This window comes from Cottoperca gobio, chromosome 22 (genome assembly GCF_900634415.1).
Source record: "Cottoperca gobio chromosome 22, fCotGob3.1, whole genome shotgun sequence".
Lineage (NCBI taxonomy): Eukaryota > Metazoa > Chordata > Actinopteri > Perciformes > Bovichtidae > Cottoperca > Cottoperca gobio.
In genome coordinates, this window is record NC_041376.1 from 3,503,654 (window position 1) to 3,522,510 (window position 18,857).

The following is an 18,857-nucleotide window of genomic DNA, read 5'->3' on the forward strand; positions in this document are numbered from 1 at the left end:
TAAATATAAAAATAAATATAAAGAAGATAAAAAGAGCTGCTTACACTTCTGATGACCTCTTGCCGTGCAACATAGTGAAAGTGTTTCTGCACTAAAGTGAGGAGCAGTGAGACGAGGATATCCTGTTTCAGCAGTTAGAGCATCTTCACTAAAGTCAACATCTCTATGTATTATTAACAGAGCAGAAATCTGCCCTTCGTCAATAATGCAGAGAGCTGAGAGGACCGGCAAAGATGGGAAGATTTTTTATCTTTGGTTGGAGTTCAGGCTAATAGTTTCCCCCTGCTACCAGTCTTTGTGCTAAGCTAAGCTAAACCCGACACACAGATGAAAATGATACTGAGGAGTTCAATAAATGCTAAACTGCTTGTCTAATCTTTATAATAAATAACACTGATGTTTATATGTATAGCACTTATCAAACCCAGAGATTATAAAGTGCTTTGCAAAGACAAAATGGAAAGAAAATCAATCAATCACATAAGTACACACGTAGAGAAATTAACCCACATTTAATAAGGTTATTAAAAAAAGGCTTACAATAAAAATACATTTTCAGATATCCAAAAATATCCTCACTTCCCAACAAATGTCTTCACTTCCGAAAGAAATGTCTCACTTTCAAAAAAGCATCTTCCCTTCCCAAAAAAGTCCAATTTCCATAAATGTTTTAACTTCCTAAAAATGTCCTCGCTTCCGAAAAAATGAGTACACTTCCCAAACATATTTTCTTCATTCACAAAAATCCCTCTTCTTGAAAACCACTAACAGGCTCCTGGCCGAGGACCTCAGACTGAAGGTTTATGAGGACACAGTATTTTAGATGTATAGTATTTGGCCTTGAAGTGCTTTAAAAGTAAAGTAAAATGTTCAAATTAATTCTGTAATAAACTGGTAGCCAATGTTAGGACACTAAAAGGAGAGCAACATAATCTCTTAACCTTTGTGGAAACAGAACAGACAGTAAATCACAGTCAGCAGCCACCGGGTCATCTGACCTCAAATCAAATGGTCCGACTCCATAATTAGCTAATTAACTCATGAACAGGAAAACAAACTGAACCTAACCTCCATCTTTCCTGTCTAAATCAGTCCATCTGTTGCGTCTGTTGATGTTAATGAGACGCAGACAGACATCGGCAACCTGCTAATGAGGAGTAATGTTACACATAATGAATGACAACGGTGAGATAAATACATTCTTCATGACTTTTCTCAGACAAGTTCAGACTTCTGTAGATAAACACTGATATAATCTCATCAACCTATTAGACAGCACAACTGAGAGCAGCCACGAGCTACTTCTCCCCAGAAAACCTCCAGGCACCTTTATTCATCTGAGACAGAGAAGCTCGGGAAAAACACACAAAACATTACTTTCTGGAAGATGCTGGTTTGGGGAGGCCAGGGATGAAGCAGGATAATAGATCTATTCAACGATGGAAGGCTAATCATTTCCTGAACTAAAGGAAAAGTAAGATATTCCTTCAAGTCACTTCTTTAGGTTTATACAAATAAGACATTGTATCTCTATCTCAAAATCAATTGTGTTTTGTATGTTTCTGTCCTCTCTTCCTTCTGTCTTTTCTTCCTTCTGTCTTTTCTTCCTTCTGTCTGCTGTCTTCTGTCTTCTATCTTCTGTCCTCTCTTCCTTCTGTCTTCTCTTCCTTCTGTCCTCTCTTCCTTCCGTCTTCTCTTCCTTCTGTCTGCTGTCTTCTGTCTTCTATCTTCTGTCTTCTGTCTTCTATCTTCTGTCTTCTCTTCCTTCTGTCTTCTCTTCCTTCTGTCTTCTGTCTTCTCTTCCTTCTGTCCTCTCTTCCTTCTGTCTTCTCTTCCTTCTGTCCTCTCTTCCTTCTGTCTTCTCTTCCTTCTGTCCTCTCTTCCTTCTGTCTTCTCTTCCTTCTGTCCTCTCTTCCTTCTGTCTTCTCTTCCTTCTGTCCTCTCTTCCTTCTGTCTCTCTTCCTTCTGTCTTCTCTTCCTTCTGTCTTCTCTTCCTTCTGTCTTCTCTTCCTTCTGTCCTCTCTTCCTTCTGTCCTCTCTTCCTTCTGTCTTCTCTTCTTCTCTTCCTTCTGTCTTCTCTTCCTTCTGTCTTCTCTTCCTTCTGTCTTCTCTTCCTTCTGTCTTCTCTTCCTTCTGTCTTCTCTTCCTTCTGTCTTCTCTTCCTTCTGTCTTCTCTTCCTTCTGTCTTCTCTTCCTTCTGTCTGCTGTCTTCTATCTTCTGTCTTCTCTTCCTTCTGTCTGATGTATTTTGTCTTTTCTTCCTTCTGTCTTCTCTTCCTTCTGTCTTCTGTCTTCTGTCTTCTATCTTCTGTCTTCTCTTCCTTCTGTCTTCTCTTCCTTCTGTCTTCTGTCTTCTCTTCCTTCTGTCCTCTCTTCCTTCTGTCTTCTCTTCCTTCTGTCCTCTCTTCCTTCTGTCTTCTCTTCCTTCTGTCCTCTTCTTCTCTCTCCTCTCTTTCTCTTCCTTCTGTCTTCTCTTCCTTCTGTCTTCTCTTCCTTCTGTCTTCTCTTCTTCTCTTCCTTCTGTCCTCTCTTCCTTCTGTCTTCTCTTCCTTCTGTCTTCCTTCTGTCTTCTCTTCCTTCTGTCTTCTCTTCCTTCTGTCTTCTCTTCTTTGTATTATTCTTCTTCTGTCTTCTTCTTCTTCTTCTCTTTCTTCGCTTTCTCTCTTCTTCTGTCTCTTCTTCTGTCTTCTCTTCCTTCTCTTCCTCCTGTCTTTTTCCTTGTCTTCTTACTTTTCTTCAATCTTCTGTCTTCCTCTTCTCTTCTTCTTCGTCTTCTCTTCCTGTCTTCCGTCTTCCTCTGTCTTATCTCCTTCTCGTCTCTTCCATCTTCCTTCCTCCTTCTTTTTCCTTTCTTCTTCTTCCTCTTCTATCTTCTGTCTTCCGCCTTCTCTTCCTTCCATCTTCTCTTCCTTCTTTCTTCTTCCTTCTTCCTTCTTCCTTCTTCCTTCTTCCTTCTTTCTCCTTTCTTCTTCTTCCTCTTGTTCTTCTGTCTTTTCCTTCATCTTCCTCCTCCTCCTCGTAAATGATTGACGGTGGTGTTTCCTTTGATCCAGCTGCTAACAGGTTTTAGTCTTCAAGTGCTGATCAGCTGTAAAATATAAATTAAAAAAACAGTCCTGAATGATAAATGTGAAGCAGCCGGAGTGATTACCTGCCTCCAACCTAAGGGCTTCTGCTTTATTCATGGGGGAGGGGGGGGGGGGGGGTAACATGCCACCACTAGAGTCTGAGGTTCTTCAGAATAAAACATATTTTATTCATCGACGCTCTGCTCTGAGCGACTTTCCTGTTCCCAGAAGAAGAACATAAAGAGCAGCGGTTGTATGTGACAGATCGATGTTGTTCTCCGTCGTGTCGCTGTCGATTCACATCCAAATTTATAAGGCAGGAAGGTGGAGGGATGGATGGTGTTGTCATGGCGATAGCAGTTTGAATGTTTAATGTAGTTTCAGTAAGCAGGTGAGGGAATTAAGAGTCCATTTTTTATTATAAGAGACAGTGAGGAAGAAAACCCCAGAGAGACGACGTCACACTCAGAGATTAAATTAATTATTTTAATGATGATTTCACATTAATACATATATTATATAATAATAATAATAAACATACAGAAAGGTCAATTATAAATATAAAATAAAATATTTTTACATACATATATAAATAAAGACGTCACATTCATTAATCTTTCGCATCAGTTTTCTCTCTCCTGTTCATATATATAATCAATACTACTAACCTGTTATTGGCGTTGTATACATTGTATATATTTTGGCCTTGCACCTTATTGTTATGCAGAATGAGACATTACTACTATCTACTACTACTATTCATACAGGCCTTCCAAAAGCAGCCATTGCAAATCTAAAGAGATTTCAGTCTGCTGCTGCTGCCAAGTTTTAACAAAAAACTAAAATGAGATATCATAAAACTCCTGTTTGTTTTGGCTCACTGTATCCGTTAGAATTGATTTTAAAGACATTGAATAACCTCGCCCCCTTTCATATCACAGAATCTTCCAATGATCCTCAACAACCTCTCAGATCCTCTACAGCTGCTCTTTCAACTCTACCAAAGCTCAACCCAAAAACCTTTGAGGATGCTACTTTTAGCCACTACGCCCCAAAAAAATAGGGAACACGCTGCCTTTAAATATTAGATTTGCTGACTCATTGTTCAGTGGTATCTTTTTAATATAGGAGATAATGAGATTTTCTCAAATTTTTAGATTAATTTTCTCCCTTCCTCCCCGTGTATGTTTATGGTTTTTTAAACTGGTGTTTTTGTTTTTGCTGCTGAATTTGTGCTGCATTCTGTGCATAAAAGGTGCTACATAAATAAAGTTAATTCATTCATTTATTTATTATAAACCATATTTAGATCCAGAGTTTGTGCATGAGTATATCTTTAAACTTCAGACTGAGGCGTCTCTGCAGGGTCGACAAATTACAAATACCCTGCAGTATATAAAGTAATTAAAATAAGCTTCACCTTTTATCAGCTGCAACATTAAACATTCATTAATAATTATAATACAATACAATAATACAAAATTATATAGCCTTCATTATTCTGGCATACTTTTACTTTTGGTACTTTAAGTATATTTTAATACTAATACTTTTGTATTTTTACTTCAGTAAAGCTTCTAATGCAGGACTTTCAACTTACAACAGAGTATTTCTACACTGTGATATTACTACTTTTACTTCAGTTCTTCCACCACTTCCTTTACCATGATGTTATATTACTACAGTTTATAGTATAGTATATATAGTATATATATATATATTACAGTCTTTAGTATAAGTTACAGTATTGAAGCTGTTCAGTGTGAGGTTTTATGTGCACCTTCTGCCCCCTGCAGGACAAACTGTGAAATATACTCTGATAAAATCCATCTTAAACTTCAGAGATGTTTCCCAAAAGCATCATAAGTGAAATACAATCTTAGAAATTATGTTAAATTATCTCCTGTCAACTGTAGAACCTGCAGGAGGAACTTAAAACTAGATAATTCTCTATAGGTTTATTGTTTTTTCATTTTTAAATATTCACTTTTATATCAAACACTGATGTTCTTTGTGCAATGTGAAGTACAACTAGTGATTATGTTTAAATTATAATTAGAAAAATAAACACAAATTCAACAATTGATCTGCTAGTTATAATTATATAATTATAATTATTATAATTATAATTTCTTTGTGGCATGTACACTTTCTCTGTGTTATGGATGTATTTTAAAATAAATCCACACAGAGTCTAATAAATATTGGTATATTGGTATTTAAATGTCATTTAAAGAAATAAACTACAGGCTGACATTTAGACAGCTGATTTATGAAAGATATGAAAGATATAATAATGCATATATCATAGACACATGACTTACAAAGGTTTCTTAGTTGTGGTAGTAGTGTCATGTGAGTAAAACTGCAAAAAGGTCCCGAACTCTAAAACACACATTAGTAGCTCAAGCATCCAGCAGAGCTTCTATAGACGACAACAACAACAACAACAACAACAACAACAACAACAACAACATAGTCCAAACTCACAAGATACAGTACACAATATAAACTCCATAACAACTATAACAACAACAAAACCACAAGAGTATTTAACCATTAGTGAAGTAAAAAGCAGAAAGACAGTTCAAGTTTATTTTACTCACAGTATTTGACCTGAAGTCTCCTGTCCTCCATGGAGAGATTAAATGTTCAGTGTCCCCAAACGTGTAGCGATACATATTTTGTTTGAGATTTTTCATTCATTTTCTTGAGTATTGTCTCTGTTTCAAACTGTAAACAGTAACCGGAGGTGATTTTATTTTTAATCAAAGGTTATTAAATTCACCTGTCTCTACTTTCAGGCTGCAATACCACCTGTGGCCACACACTGGCCTATAAAGCCCAAGAGGGGCGCTGTTTCACTCCTTTATAGAAACATATAATGAAATGTAATAGTAATGAAAACTGGGCTTACGGTATATTTAGTATGGATTGTTTTTATTCAATAGACATACAGACACTGTTGTCGAAAAGTGTCTACGCTGCATATTTGTCTTTCTCCTGCTCTCATTACAATTTACTATATTTGTTTTCAGCCTGAAGTTCATTCAGACGTCTGTAACAGCAGAGAACATTTAAGTTTATGCACTCACACATAAAGAAAGACATCAGACTTTAAATACCTTTGCTTCGTTTTTAATATTTCATTTTGTTTTCACAGATGCTCCGTACAGAGTGGGCATCAGATTTGTATTCAACACTAACAGTAAATGTGGAGGAACGTGAGGGGAAAACACCAAAAAACATTTATTAACATGTTAACCACATCATTTGATTTAGGCTCTATTCAGACTGTGTTTCTGCTTTTTCAGCAATAAATTAAAGAGGAGCACATGGATGTTCATCCTGTCTAAATGGAGCTTTAATCCTCATGTTTTCAGGAGATAACAACAGATAACGGGGCAAACTGAAGTCTATCCAGTGTAGGGAAACCTGAGGAGCGCGGCCTGTCCTGGGCCGAGCCGCAGGTCCATCAGGTCCACGCTGCTGTCTGCAGGCAGGACGCTGCTGTTGGTGCTGAGGACGACCGTGGCCCACCGAGGCAGCTCCGCGTGGCTCAGCTGCAGCACCGCCGCCTCCTCCGCCCAGTTGAAGGCGGACAGGTATCGCTCGCTCTGATCCCAGACTCGCAGGTACGCCAGGGAGGAGGAGTTAGAGAGGAGCAGGAAGTCTCCGAACATCAGGGAGCGCTCTTTACTACGAAGCTCGCTCAGACTGCGGTAAAATTTGCGACTCGACAGACGCTCGGCTCTCTCCTCCTTCAGCAAGAGGAAGAGGTCAATACACAGGACTGACAATCACAACACAATACACTAATTTTGATGGTGTTGCTGTATACGTGCATGTCGCAAATATGGGTAATGATTTTAATATTTAATTTGTATTATTCAGTGGGTTTTATTTTTTATCTTATGTTATGTATTTTATTTATTCTATCTAATCTCATTGTTATTTGTTATCTTATTTTATCAAGTGTGTTTTATTTCCCATCTTATTTCCAATTAATCATGGCATTCTATCGCTGTTTTTTCGTTCATTTTATGTCAATTTTCCCTAATTGTAAAGAATCTTTTCAGAATTAAAGAGATCTCTAAAACAGAACTGTTGTGTCTATATATTATAAAGAGTACAGTCCAGAACTGCTCTGTATGAAAAGTGCTCTGAAAGAGCCTCTGTTATGATTTGGCACTATATTATTTAATTGAACTATTTAACTTGTACTACTGCAACTTCAATTAATGCTACTAACACAGCTGTATCATCATTTGGAAGCTGTACCACTAACCCGTACCACTAGACCACTCGGCCATCATCACCCAGATATTACTAATAGTATTGCTGTTACTGTTACTGTTACTCGTGGTACTGCTATTTGTACATCTTGTACTACTTTTACGGACTTTACTTTCACTTCCACTTCCACTCACTTTAATGTTATTCTCAGCATACAGTATATAAAACGTTTTCTAACTTGCAGTATCTCCATGTTTAGTTTGTTTACCTGCAGCAGAGTCCCGTTCAGCTCCTCGTCAGAGTCCCAAAGCATCCTGGGAAACTTGGTGCCCTTTAACACAGATGATACAATGTCAAGATCAATAACTGATGATCAATCATCAAGATTAAGTGAACAATCCAGAAATTATTTTGGATTATGGGTTATGTTTATGAATGTATAATGACTGTTAATATCATTGTGTATAGCATTGCGCGTCCTCACCTCGTCCATCAGGCCGATCTCGTCTCCGTAGTTGATGACGGGCGTCCCGGGCAGCGTGAGCAGCAGCAGCTGGTACAGTTTGACCAGAGCCGGTCCCACCAGCGAGGCCAGGTGGCCCTCGGCCGGCCCCCCCAGGCTCCAGGCCAGCTTGGTCTGAATGTGGGACGAATATAAAAGCTGGACGGACCGAGCGTGCTCCGTTGTGTCCGTAATGCCGGGGCGGAGGACCTTGGAGATCAGCAGGTCGACGCTGGTGGAGGAGAGGAGGGCTGAAACATCTTCAGCCGAGGAGCGCTCGGTGATGCCGATCAGGACTCTGGAAAACACAAGTCTTTATTCTAATAAATCCAGTTTAAGGTGTAAAAAGTGTGTCATGTTTAAAGACTGAATTTATTTTGAACACTTTGAAAACATGGGACGACTTCACCAGCACTTCCTCCATGTTCTACAAACTCTCTAAACTTCAGATTATGTAAATGTCCTGAAGCAGTTTAAAGATTTGCTTTGTAAGAAACATATACTGTTGTTTCTTTTTGGTGTATTTTTCATTTTTCAAATTTATATCAGCTGTTTTTGTGTTTTAAGTCTTTATTTATGAATTAATGTAAAACCCATTGGACTGCCTTTTTAAAAGTTTGTGAAGGAAACAATAAACATCAAAAATGAAAAGTGACGGGACATAAAAATAAAAAACTTTAGAGTATTTTGTCTAATTTTTGTCTGTGAAAATGACCTCAACATGGCTTCAGATGAAGACACGCCATGTTTATGCAACAGAATTAATTTTTTCATTTCCTAACAAAATCAAAGAGGCTTATTTTAAATGCTTGCTCCAGAGAGGACATGTAATATCTGAACAAACTGTCCGAGATGTAAAAGCAAAGACGGAACATTCCTGCATCTTTTTTCGGCCGAATAAAAAAATGTGGTCTATTAATATTAATCCATGTCAGATCTTTTTCAACATAACAGAAAAATGTAAATGGTGAATTCTCCTCAAGCATTTAAGTCTTATTATCACAATTATCCCCGTTAGAGACATTACCTTTAGAGAGGCAAAAATGTAGTTTCCTTTTCTTCCATATTTGGGAGATTTTCAGTTACGATGAATTGTAGATTTGTCCTGATGTAGAGGCAGATTTAGTTCACGGGGTATTCTGGTTTATCTTTGAAGAAGCAATCTACTATGTCAGTTTGATGGATTAGTTTTGAAGATGTTGGTTTCTTGGCTCTGCCTTGTGTTTTTATTGATGTGTGACCTGGTACCAGTGCGTTGACAGTTTGGTTTCTGACCTCGTGTTGGGACTCTCGTCCGTCCCGTTCTGGACGATGGCTCGGATGTCGGACCACAGAGACGGCACCACGTTGGCCACTCGCTCCACCCCCGACAGCTGCACACCGTCTACGCCTTCTTTCATCCAGAACACCAGAGCAGACTGAGGACAGAGATACAGACAGCCGTTGTTAGAGACAGCGCCCCCTGCTGTCTCACACGGGTCACATCTAAACATGGAGACATTCCACTTTTATGTTTTTGACCTCAGGGGTGAATTCACAAAAGGATTGCTTGGCTTTTGCGTGTAATTCTCAAAGCACTTGCAGAAGGTGAAATGTACCCCTAACTCCGCTGCCAAACAAATAGCGTCCCAGTGCTCCTGTGCTATTTAAACATATTTAAATGATGTAATATACATGAATTTGGCAAAAACAGTCTAATTCACAAAGCTCAGCACTAATAGCCACACGCAGTTACAGTGAAATATTAGCGTCTTCAGAGAGTTGGTGGTAACTGCAGCACATTTATAAAGGAGGGTCCCGCACACACTTTCCACTGATCATAGCGGCAGTGATTGCAGCCAGGTGGAGGCATCGTCATGCTCCACTCCAACTCATTTCACTTTAGGATGCAGTGACAGATGTGTCACATGAAGGATAAATGAATAAAGCTCCCGTACATGTACGTTTTGAAAATTCATGAGAAAAAACAAAACAAAAAAATGAATGATAAATAAGGTTATTAAATTCACCTTCAGTCTCTCGGCTACGCTGGTCACACTGATGTTAGAGAACCAGGGTCCAGATGATCCCTGGTAGTTTGGAGTCAGATCCAGAACCACAGAAATATCTGCAGAGACACAACATGTAAATTACATGTGTGAGGTACAGATCAGTTTCTGTCTCAAAGGGCATACATGTTCATATAAATGATGTATGTAATTATGTTATTATGTAAATAAAACACAGCAAAGCACCTTTATATTGTACATTTGAAGACAAGAGTTTAAGGTAATGGTCAGGAGTTATTTAGTAAATTGAAAGCTGATCTTCAACCATTTGCACCAGATGCATGATTTTGGTCTCATTCAAAAGATAACTCTCTTATTGTTCTTGCAAAACAGTGAAGAATCACTCCAAGTGCTTCTGGCACTGAGTAATATACAGAACTTTAAGAAAATACACTCCGCCTGAAGTTTGTTGTTGACAAAGATGCCTGAAGTTGGGTATAGCTGGTAGGTATGGACTGGAAAACACAATAAAAACATAGCACCAAGTGTTATGAAGTAAAACTTCCAATTTCAGATAAAAGGGATAAAAACTGAATTTATTAAACATATTTTTCTAAGAGTAACACCAGGCGTACACAAACTGTGCATGTGTACATATTATAATATTTATTAATAAAATATTATTTGTATTGCTCATAAATAACTACCCAATTATCCCTGCCAGTAGTAATGACACAAAGTAAGGGAAGTACAAATACATTTCTTGTAATATTTTTTTGTTTTTTTTGTATTTTGTAATTAATAAATACAATTATGAAAAAGATTACAACATTTGAAAAAATAAAAGCATGAGTGTCAGATGTGTAAAGATCGAGCAGTTCATTGGCTACACAATAAAAGCATCACCATGAGGCTGAACTGCTGCAGGCTCCGTCTATAAACAGAAGAAGAGGGCTGGCACTTCCTTATCAGGTGGGCACTGATTGGCCTTGATGGCTTAAGATATAGAAACGAAGCATCGATTGGCTCAGATCAAGTGTCAATCTAACAGCTGATGCCCGCTCTCCACTCGGATATCAGCTGTTCGGCAGCGCATGCAGACGACTAACATCTGCTCCATGTGAAGAAAAACATCTCACAAATGATTAGCTGATTTCAAAGATTGCAACAGCTGTTCATGGGCTTTTATCAATGTGACTATCAAGATGGAAATGTTTGGTACTGGAAACGATGTGTGGACATGACAATGAAACCGGAAGTGTTTGTTTTTTTAATCATTACTGCCGACGGGACAGTAATGAGACCTAATAGGTAAGTTATGGGTTTGACTGTGAGTGTGCTTGCTTATGTAATATGCCTACTGTACTTGCTGTTGTGATTTTGATCTAAAAACTGTTTATCTCACTAAATAGATGAGATTCGAAGCTTTCTAAAAATATGCGACATTGCGCAATAACTCCAACTACAGCTGACTGGGCACAGCTGTAGTGCCTCTCAACGTGTGGACGGCCCGCCGGCTTAATGTTTGAATCTGTGGCATGTTTAATAAATAATTACTCCTGATACGTTTTAATGTTTTCATGATATGTGTACTTATGAATATTGCTCCTCACCCTTCTTATGAGCGGCCCGAACAAGGCTTTTAAACTGCTCCAGGCTTCCGGCCTTGGAGGAAATCTCCTCAAACCTCAGACTCATGGCTTCGTCTGCCGGGGCGACGTGAATCGGACCGACCACCAGACCTCGAACCTTCAGTTGAGACAGACTGTTGATCTTCTGCTCCACACCTGAGGACGAGGACATTTCACACATTCTTGAAAAATAGCATGTATTTTCCCTGTAGGGCAAAAATTAGAAAATGGCTCAATTTGGTGAAAACTAAGATTTTGAAGCCAGGGCTCTAGATTGAAAGCCTGATATAATTGAAAGCATGATGTTGTGCTGTAGTGACGGAGGGCTAAACAATCAATGGGTTTCAATAGGGACATCTTTGTCTGTATTGTGGCCACACAGTTTATTACAGACTTATTATAGGAGCTGAGGTTCAACTTCCAACATTAAGGTAAATCTTACACCCTTGCCATAATGTATGACATATGCATCAGGCACAAGGGTTTAAACTGCTGCAACTCTCTCCTCGCTCTCACCCTTCAGGTCCTGGGCGTCGGTGAAGGCCTGGATGTTTCCGATCTGGTACAGCGGGCCCTCGTTCCACCAGTTAGTGGCGGGAAGATCTCTGCAGCGAGGAGCCTGCAGGATGATGAGGACGGCTCCACCCAACATCCCCAACCAGCCGAGCCAGAACACCACCAGCAACGCCCAGCGGGTCCTCACCCAGCTGAAGACACATGGAGGAAAATCTGAAGTTTAATTCAGACACCAATTGTATTATTTACATTTGAAATAGTTTTGGCCCCTAAAGAAGAAGAATTAAATGATTCAAACTTCCATTTGGTCGATGTCCCCACAGTGTTGCATTATAGGGGAGAATACTGTTGGACTTTTCAGTCCAGAAAAGTCCCTCGATCATCGTTGAATAGGAATGAAACTGGAAGGTTTGTTGTATGTAGGTGCTACTGAAGTGGAGCTTTCTGGCTCAGAGTCTGAGAAAAACTAATGATATTACCATGAAACTTCCCTAGTTGACGACTTATATTAAGACATTTCTGAAATGTCATGTTTAAATATACAAATGATGCTAATGCAAATTGTTTGTGAATTCTCCAAAGAAATCTAAAGACCCTAATAGAGAAAGTGTATCCAAATGTGGACCAACTGGAGAGGTTAGAGGTTTTTATTGGATGTGTATCTGAGATTATATAAAATGTTTGTACTTCAGATGCTGTGTAAATATGATGTCCCAATACAACACATGTATATATGTTTTAATAATATAAATCTGTTTTTGTGGTTGTGTGTATCAGGCTGATTTTTGTTTTGGGCCCACCACCACCCCACCCCTTCCTACAGAAGTATTCATTCATCATGTGTGTAAGTGTGTGTGTGTGTGTGTGTGTGTGTGTGTGTGTGTGTGTGTGTGTGTGTGTGTGTGTGTGTGTGTGTGTCTCTTTGCCACACCCTAAAATAACACTGAAATGTGACTGAATACTGTCAAAAATGTGTGTAAAATGTGTGTAAGTACTGCATGTGTGTAGCCTGTGTGTACACTGTGTACAGTGTGTGTGTGTGTAGTGTGTATCAGGCCTCCTCACCCGGGAGTCCCCGCCACCCTCATCAGCTCCTCCTTGTTCAGCCCGGTGAATTTCACCGCCTCCGCCTCTTCGGGGATCTTCAGCTTCACGGAGCCGTTCTTCTCTGCCGCCACCGACACCTCCTCTCCGCCGGTAGACAGAGCTTCCTCGTCCCGGTCTTCTCCTCCGGTCATCGGCTGCTTCTCCTGCTCCTCCTGGTCCAGATCCGCTTCACTCACATCGGCCTCCGTCGCATCAGCATCCGCGGCGACCTGAGCGGTACCCACCGCCTCCTTCGGCTCAGCATCTTTGGTCTCAGCATCCTTCACGTTCGTCTCCTCCGTGTTCATACCGGCGATAGTCTGTTAATTTACCGTTAATTAATCTAATGGATGAATGTGTGTGAATGGCAGAGCTTCCGTCTACCGTGAGGGGAGCCCGTGATGTCTGTCTGTCTGTCTGAGCGCAACACTGCAGCCAATGATGCATTCAAAACTCTGGGAAATATGAGAACTCATGTTGTCCGCAAACTCCTCAGTCTAAATTCAGCTTGGAGTTTATAAATACAAATCCGTGTTTTTTATGTGACGTGTTCGAAGGGTTGTTGTTTGTTAATTATTGTTTACTCATCCTGAAGCCCATATTTAAATGAAATACATAAACTCTACATGCAGTAAACATCACCTCTGCATTCAACGATATAATGACATCCAAAAAACAAATGAGCAACACAAAACTTTAAAACCAGAACAATTTAAATGCCTTAAGAAAAAATAAATAAAATAATAGGCTGAATGTGATTACTGCAGTTGGCAGCTATTCAAAAGCCCTTTTAGAGAATGATCCAATACACTGCCAGCCAGTTGCTACCTGGCTCAGGATCGTCTGTACAATTTCCAATTTCATCGTCCAATCACGAAACTCGCTGTCCATTGTGAGAATGGATTTAAGCCAATCACGCCGCGGGCTCACAATGGACCTAAACCAATCACGGCTCAGGTTCTCTCAGAGCCCGCCCTCCTCACGCCGCTGCATGTGGACGTGCTGCAAGGTTGCAAAAATATACAACGTTAATATTACCTACTGTAATTCATGATTTATAGTGATATCGGTAGCGTTAATTCAGTGTAGGGTTTATATGCTGCAGGGTCACAATGTATTGTTAAATATAGTCTATATATATATGTATATAAAGACTAATATATATACATATAAAATTATACAAATGCACAGCATAAATATGAATCATGTGTGATCATACATGAGTGTGTGTTTATATGCTGCAGGGACACAGTGTATTGTTCAATATATATTACATTATTTAAATATATATATTATATATATATGTATGTTTATAAATAAGACGGGTAAAGATCGGTATTTTTTTTTACAAAATAACATGATATGATAGAAAAATATGACGTTTAGGGAAAATGAGGAACGCTTCACGAATTTGCGTGTCATCCTTGCGCAGGGGCCATGCTAATCTTCTCTGTATCGTTCCAATTTTAGTATATGTGCTATCGAAATAACACAATAGCGTAATGAATCTGAGAGGTATTTATAGGTCTCTGACAGAGAACCATCTTCTATTAGGGTAAGACAACGTACAGGCTGAAAAGGAGCAGAACACCGGGTTAAAGTGGCTTCATCTGGGCAGAGAACAAACTACGCTCAGGTCTCAGTGATGTGATGTGAGCCCGGTACTTTTATTGACACCGCAGGACCGGGTCTGGTCCAATCTGCCCCGCCGAGAACTCCTAGGACTGATGGGAACTATATGCAAATATCTTTTACGTCAGACAGCCAGGATTGGTCAGCTGAAGACGAGAGAACAAAACATCTTCTCCTCTACCTGCATTCCTTTCAGAGGCACTCATATACAGTCAAACTACCAGTGTCCCTGAAAACAGAACATTTCACACTCAAAACAATCGGCACTGTTTTTTATTCAAGTACATAACTCTAAAATGACGTAGTGCTTCCTGCTACTTCCTGTTTTCATTCAAACGTGCCAAAGTAGTTTCACAGATTCACCACCAGGTGTCAGCCCATGACCGGTGTGTGGAGTGAGGCGCTGTTGTCGCTCTGGTCTGACTGCAAAACAACAGACGAAAACACACAAAATACAGTATGAAACAGTCGCAACAATTTATTAATATTTAAATGTCCTTGAGGTGAATTGTTTTAATGTTTAACAATAATGAATCCACAAAACATGCAGTTATAAATTATGCGGGGAAATCGAACAAACGACATTCCATTAAAAAATAATCTCACAATTTACATTTGTTTTGCTTTTCCATAAAGAGTTCTCACCTCTGCACACATAAACAAGGTTTTATTCGGGACTTCAGACCAGATACTTCGTCTTACAACCATTACACCAATGACTTCTTATTGTAATTATAGCTTAACTACCGCTTTTACACTACAACCTCTACATTACACAGCGGAGGGATAGCGAGTGTAAACACAATGTAACATGTGATTATAATGGAATAAATTGTCTCTTTGATTATTAATTACTTTACCGTAGGCACTGGGGGGCTGCGGGTTGTGGGCAGCAGGCCTGGGCTCCAGCAAGCCGTAGGTGTTGAAGGCTGCTGGAAGTTCATCACTCCAAAGAGCAAACAGTCAGCCAATCACACAGCCCGAACAATAAGAGTCAATCATATTATCTATATTATATTATATTATATAATGTTGTTTTAATTTACAGTTAAAGGAATGACTACTCAGTCACAGCAGCTGTTGTTATGGCGACGATGCCTCTCAGAGAGCCGGAGCAACTGTTGTTTGTTCTGGTTTTTATCTCGGTTACTGGTGTTTATTGTTTTCCAGTTTAGTCCCCTAGTATTCCTGATGTATTTATATACAGTCTATAGTCAGACCAGAGACAGAAAGCGACGGGAACGTGTTGAATCTTCACAAAGATGAAGATTTTATAAACGTGTGGAAACGAGGCAGCTTTGAAGTGGTAGGGATTTGGTTTTTTTACTTTCCATGGATTTAGTTAGTCGTTTTAACATATTCACTCATATTAACTAATCCAGGGACCATATATGGTAGGCTAGTGGTTTAACGTTTTACTTTTTATTCTCACCTCATTAAAAAGAAATTAGGATTTTAAAATGTTTTATTTTTAGACTAGAAAATTCTATTACTACCGTTTTTATCCTACAGTCTATCTGAATACACAGCAAGCAATAGTGAGTGTAAACACATGATGCAAGTTGTAATTATATCTTACTAAAATAAAGTGTCTCCTTGATTATATTTATTTCATTATTTATTATTGCTTTTTACCAGCTGCCCTGACACAAATAAAGACACATTTACATTCAACAACAGACACTGATCACCAGAGACAGAAGAAAACTTCAGGTGAGTCTGCTTTCTGCATATACTACATGGAGCTATAGTTTACACTATACGTACAATATAACTATAGTATAAAGTTACTTACATAGAAATATACATATCAGCTCAGAACAAAGAAAACAATTCTGGACAAGTAAAGGTAGATAGATAAATATTTAATGGGTGGATATGTACAGTATGTATACATGTCTATATACAGTATATACAGCATGTAAGATTTATATAGATAGTGACGTAATGATATGTACATACAACATATTTTCTCTCTGTGGATCTGGATCCTGCAGGTGGAATGGATTCCCGTTGTGGCTCTAAAGTCTCAGCTTCAGGCTCCATCCAGCTGCAGAGATCTCAGCGTCTCTACCAGCAGTTCCTGACTGATGCTGCCGCTGGCCTCAATTTCTCCCAGGACACATTGGTGGACCTCGCCACATGCAGCGTCTCCTACAACCAGGCTAATTTTCACCAGCTATTTAGGCCCAGTGGAGCCCTGAAACCATTTTCCAAGAGGAAGACACAAGAGAAGAATCTTTGTAGACCGACTCCGAGGACTCCAGGGCGATTCAGGGATTTACAGCCTTTACTGGAGTCTGAGGATCAGTTGCCTCTTGAGCTGCAGACGCCAGATTTTCTGCAGGACTCTTACAGCAGAACCAGGCTGACAGGAGCTGGTTCTGCTAGCCACTGTCTGAAGAGGGTTTCATGTTTAACCAAACCTGTTCACAAGGCGGCTCATAGAAACGAGGACCAGATCTTCTTGGATAAGTCATTAAAGTTCCACAAACAACTGCAGAGGTGGACTGGCCCGGACAAGATGGCCATGGCCACACACCTCAACAAGAGTAAGTAAGGCAACAGTGGTCGATATATTAGTTCATTCATAATAATAATAATAATAATAATAATAATAATAATAATAATAATAATAATAATAATAATAATAATAATAATAATAATAAGATAAGTGGGCATCATTCACCAAGATCTTTAAAAAAAATTATCTTCATTTTGTTCTTGAGAAAAGTCGTAAGAAAAGTCTACGTCAGATTCATGACGTTCTCTTAAATCGCAGAATTCTTTGTACCTGTGTTCTTATATTGATGAATTCCACTGTCCGAGTAAAGTGAAAGTTCCTGCCAATAATTTAAATCATATATTATACAACTGTAGAATTGAAGAAAACGCAACAACCAATTATTTTGTCATTTAACATGTCAATTGTGCGTAAGTGTGCTTTTGGGAGTGCGTAGATTCTGTTCTTAACTAAGAACAAATCCCAAATAAGAAAACATTGGTGAATGTCGAATCCTTGTGAAAATCGTGTAAGTGGGTTTAAAGAAGAAATTAATTAAAGAATGATTTGCGAGGGAGGACCATTATGTCTTTAACTGGTCAAAGGGTAATTAATTGGCTGGTTAACAACACAGACATCAGAATCAGAAATCCTTTATTAGTCCCACGACGGGGAAATTTCCCACCATGGTACTAATAAAGGATTTCTGATTTCTGACTCTGATTTCTGTGTTGTCACAATCAACAGTTTCCACAGAGAGCCTGAAGACAGACTTGAGTGACCCCGTAGACCAGGAGATCCAGACAGCAGTCCTCACCAGCTTCAACCCCACAGCTGTCAGCAGACCACCACCACAGTCAGGTCTGCCTGAGAAACAGCTATATTTATTCTAGTTTAACTCAACACAGAAGGTACAGATGTTGCTAGTGTGAAATTACAGGCTTCTCTTTCCCAATGTCAGTCTATACGGAAAAGTATTTTTAGGCCCCATGGCATCACATGGTGAACCCTTAATTTGGAATTACATGGTTCGGCCACTATGTCAAATTGGCTACAAAGTCTGGTGCTCTTCCTGGGGCTTGATATAAAGATGAACGACATGATAGCTCCCGTTTGATTTTAATTATTTATTTGTTGCTATATAAAAGGGGGTGAGACGTCATAGTTGACAGCAGTGATAGACAGCTGCTCTAAGTGAAGTTGTCTCAGAGCCGGAGGCTCAGCAACTCATCTCATCTGTACGTAGAACATCAAGAGGGGATGTAACTTTAAATTTCAACTGTTTCAAACATGTTCTGTATAAAAACATCTTCATATACAGTCTATGATTCATACACTATGTCACTAGCAGCTAGCTAGCTAGCTTATCAACATCTCCACTAACAGAACGGTCGTTAACTAAGCAGGGGCCGTGTTCTGCTCATGATTGGTTCGGGCGGGTGTATGGGTGTAAAGGTCAGCTCTGACTCATTCATAACTTTCAATGAACTGGTCGTGTGTTGCAGATTCCGGTGTTGACAGCTGTACAGCTCTGGATGGGGACCACAGTCACATGGTCATCCAGAGACTTTTAGCACAACTCTTCTTCTGCCAGGACGACGAGGATGATGTCCAGGATCGAGCCCTAGATGCCCAGCTTTTTGTTTCACTGCTCAGCAGCCAGACGGTCAGAGCCACAAATAAATCAGTGTGTAC

At 39.4% G+C, this 18,857-nt stretch overlaps 1 protein-coding gene and 1 non-coding gene across 2 annotated transcripts; both read right to left on the reverse strand.

Moving 5' to 3' along the window:
* Positions 1 to 6,190: 6,190 nt before the first annotated feature.
* Positions 6,191 to 13,472, reverse strand: LOC115026991 (4F2 cell-surface antigen heavy chain-like). The gene is made up of 8 exons (XM_029459945.1): positions 13,007 to 13,472; positions 11,942 to 12,132; positions 11,408 to 11,581; positions 9,816 to 9,913; positions 9,082 to 9,224; positions 7,789 to 8,104; positions 7,573 to 7,635; positions 6,191 to 6,829 (listed from the first exon to the last, which is right to left on the reverse strand). Exons 1-8 carry the CDS (start codon positions 13,333 to 13,335, stop codon positions 6,485 to 6,487), a joined length of 1,659 nt encoding a protein of 552 aa, XP_029315805.1. The 5' UTR covers positions 13,336 to 13,472; the 3' UTR covers positions 6,191 to 6,484.
* A 942-nt stretch (positions 13,473 to 14,414) lies between these two features.
* Positions 14,415 to 14,520, reverse strand: LOC115027964 (U6 spliceosomal RNA). Its single transcript, XR_003834461.1, has one exon. It is a non-coding gene; the product is annotated as a U6 spliceosomal RNA (small nuclear RNA).
* Between the last annotated feature and the right edge of the window lie 4,337 nt (positions 14,521 to 18,857).

Bases quoted from the DNA above. Each gene is read 5' to 3' on its own strand.
- LOC115026991 (XM_029459945.1), bottom strand. From the start codon at position 13,335: ATGAACACGGAGGAGACGAACGTGAAGGATGCTGAGACCAAAGATGCT. The intron at 9,914-11,407 runs GTGAGGAGCAAT...GTGTCTCTGCAG, and splicing joins TCGGGCCGCTCATAAGAAGG to ATATTTCTGTGGTTCTGGAT. The intron at 6,830-7,572 runs GTAAACAAACTA...CTCTTGCTGAAG, and splicing joins TGAACGGGACTCTGCTGCAG to GAGGAGAGAGCCGAGCGTCT.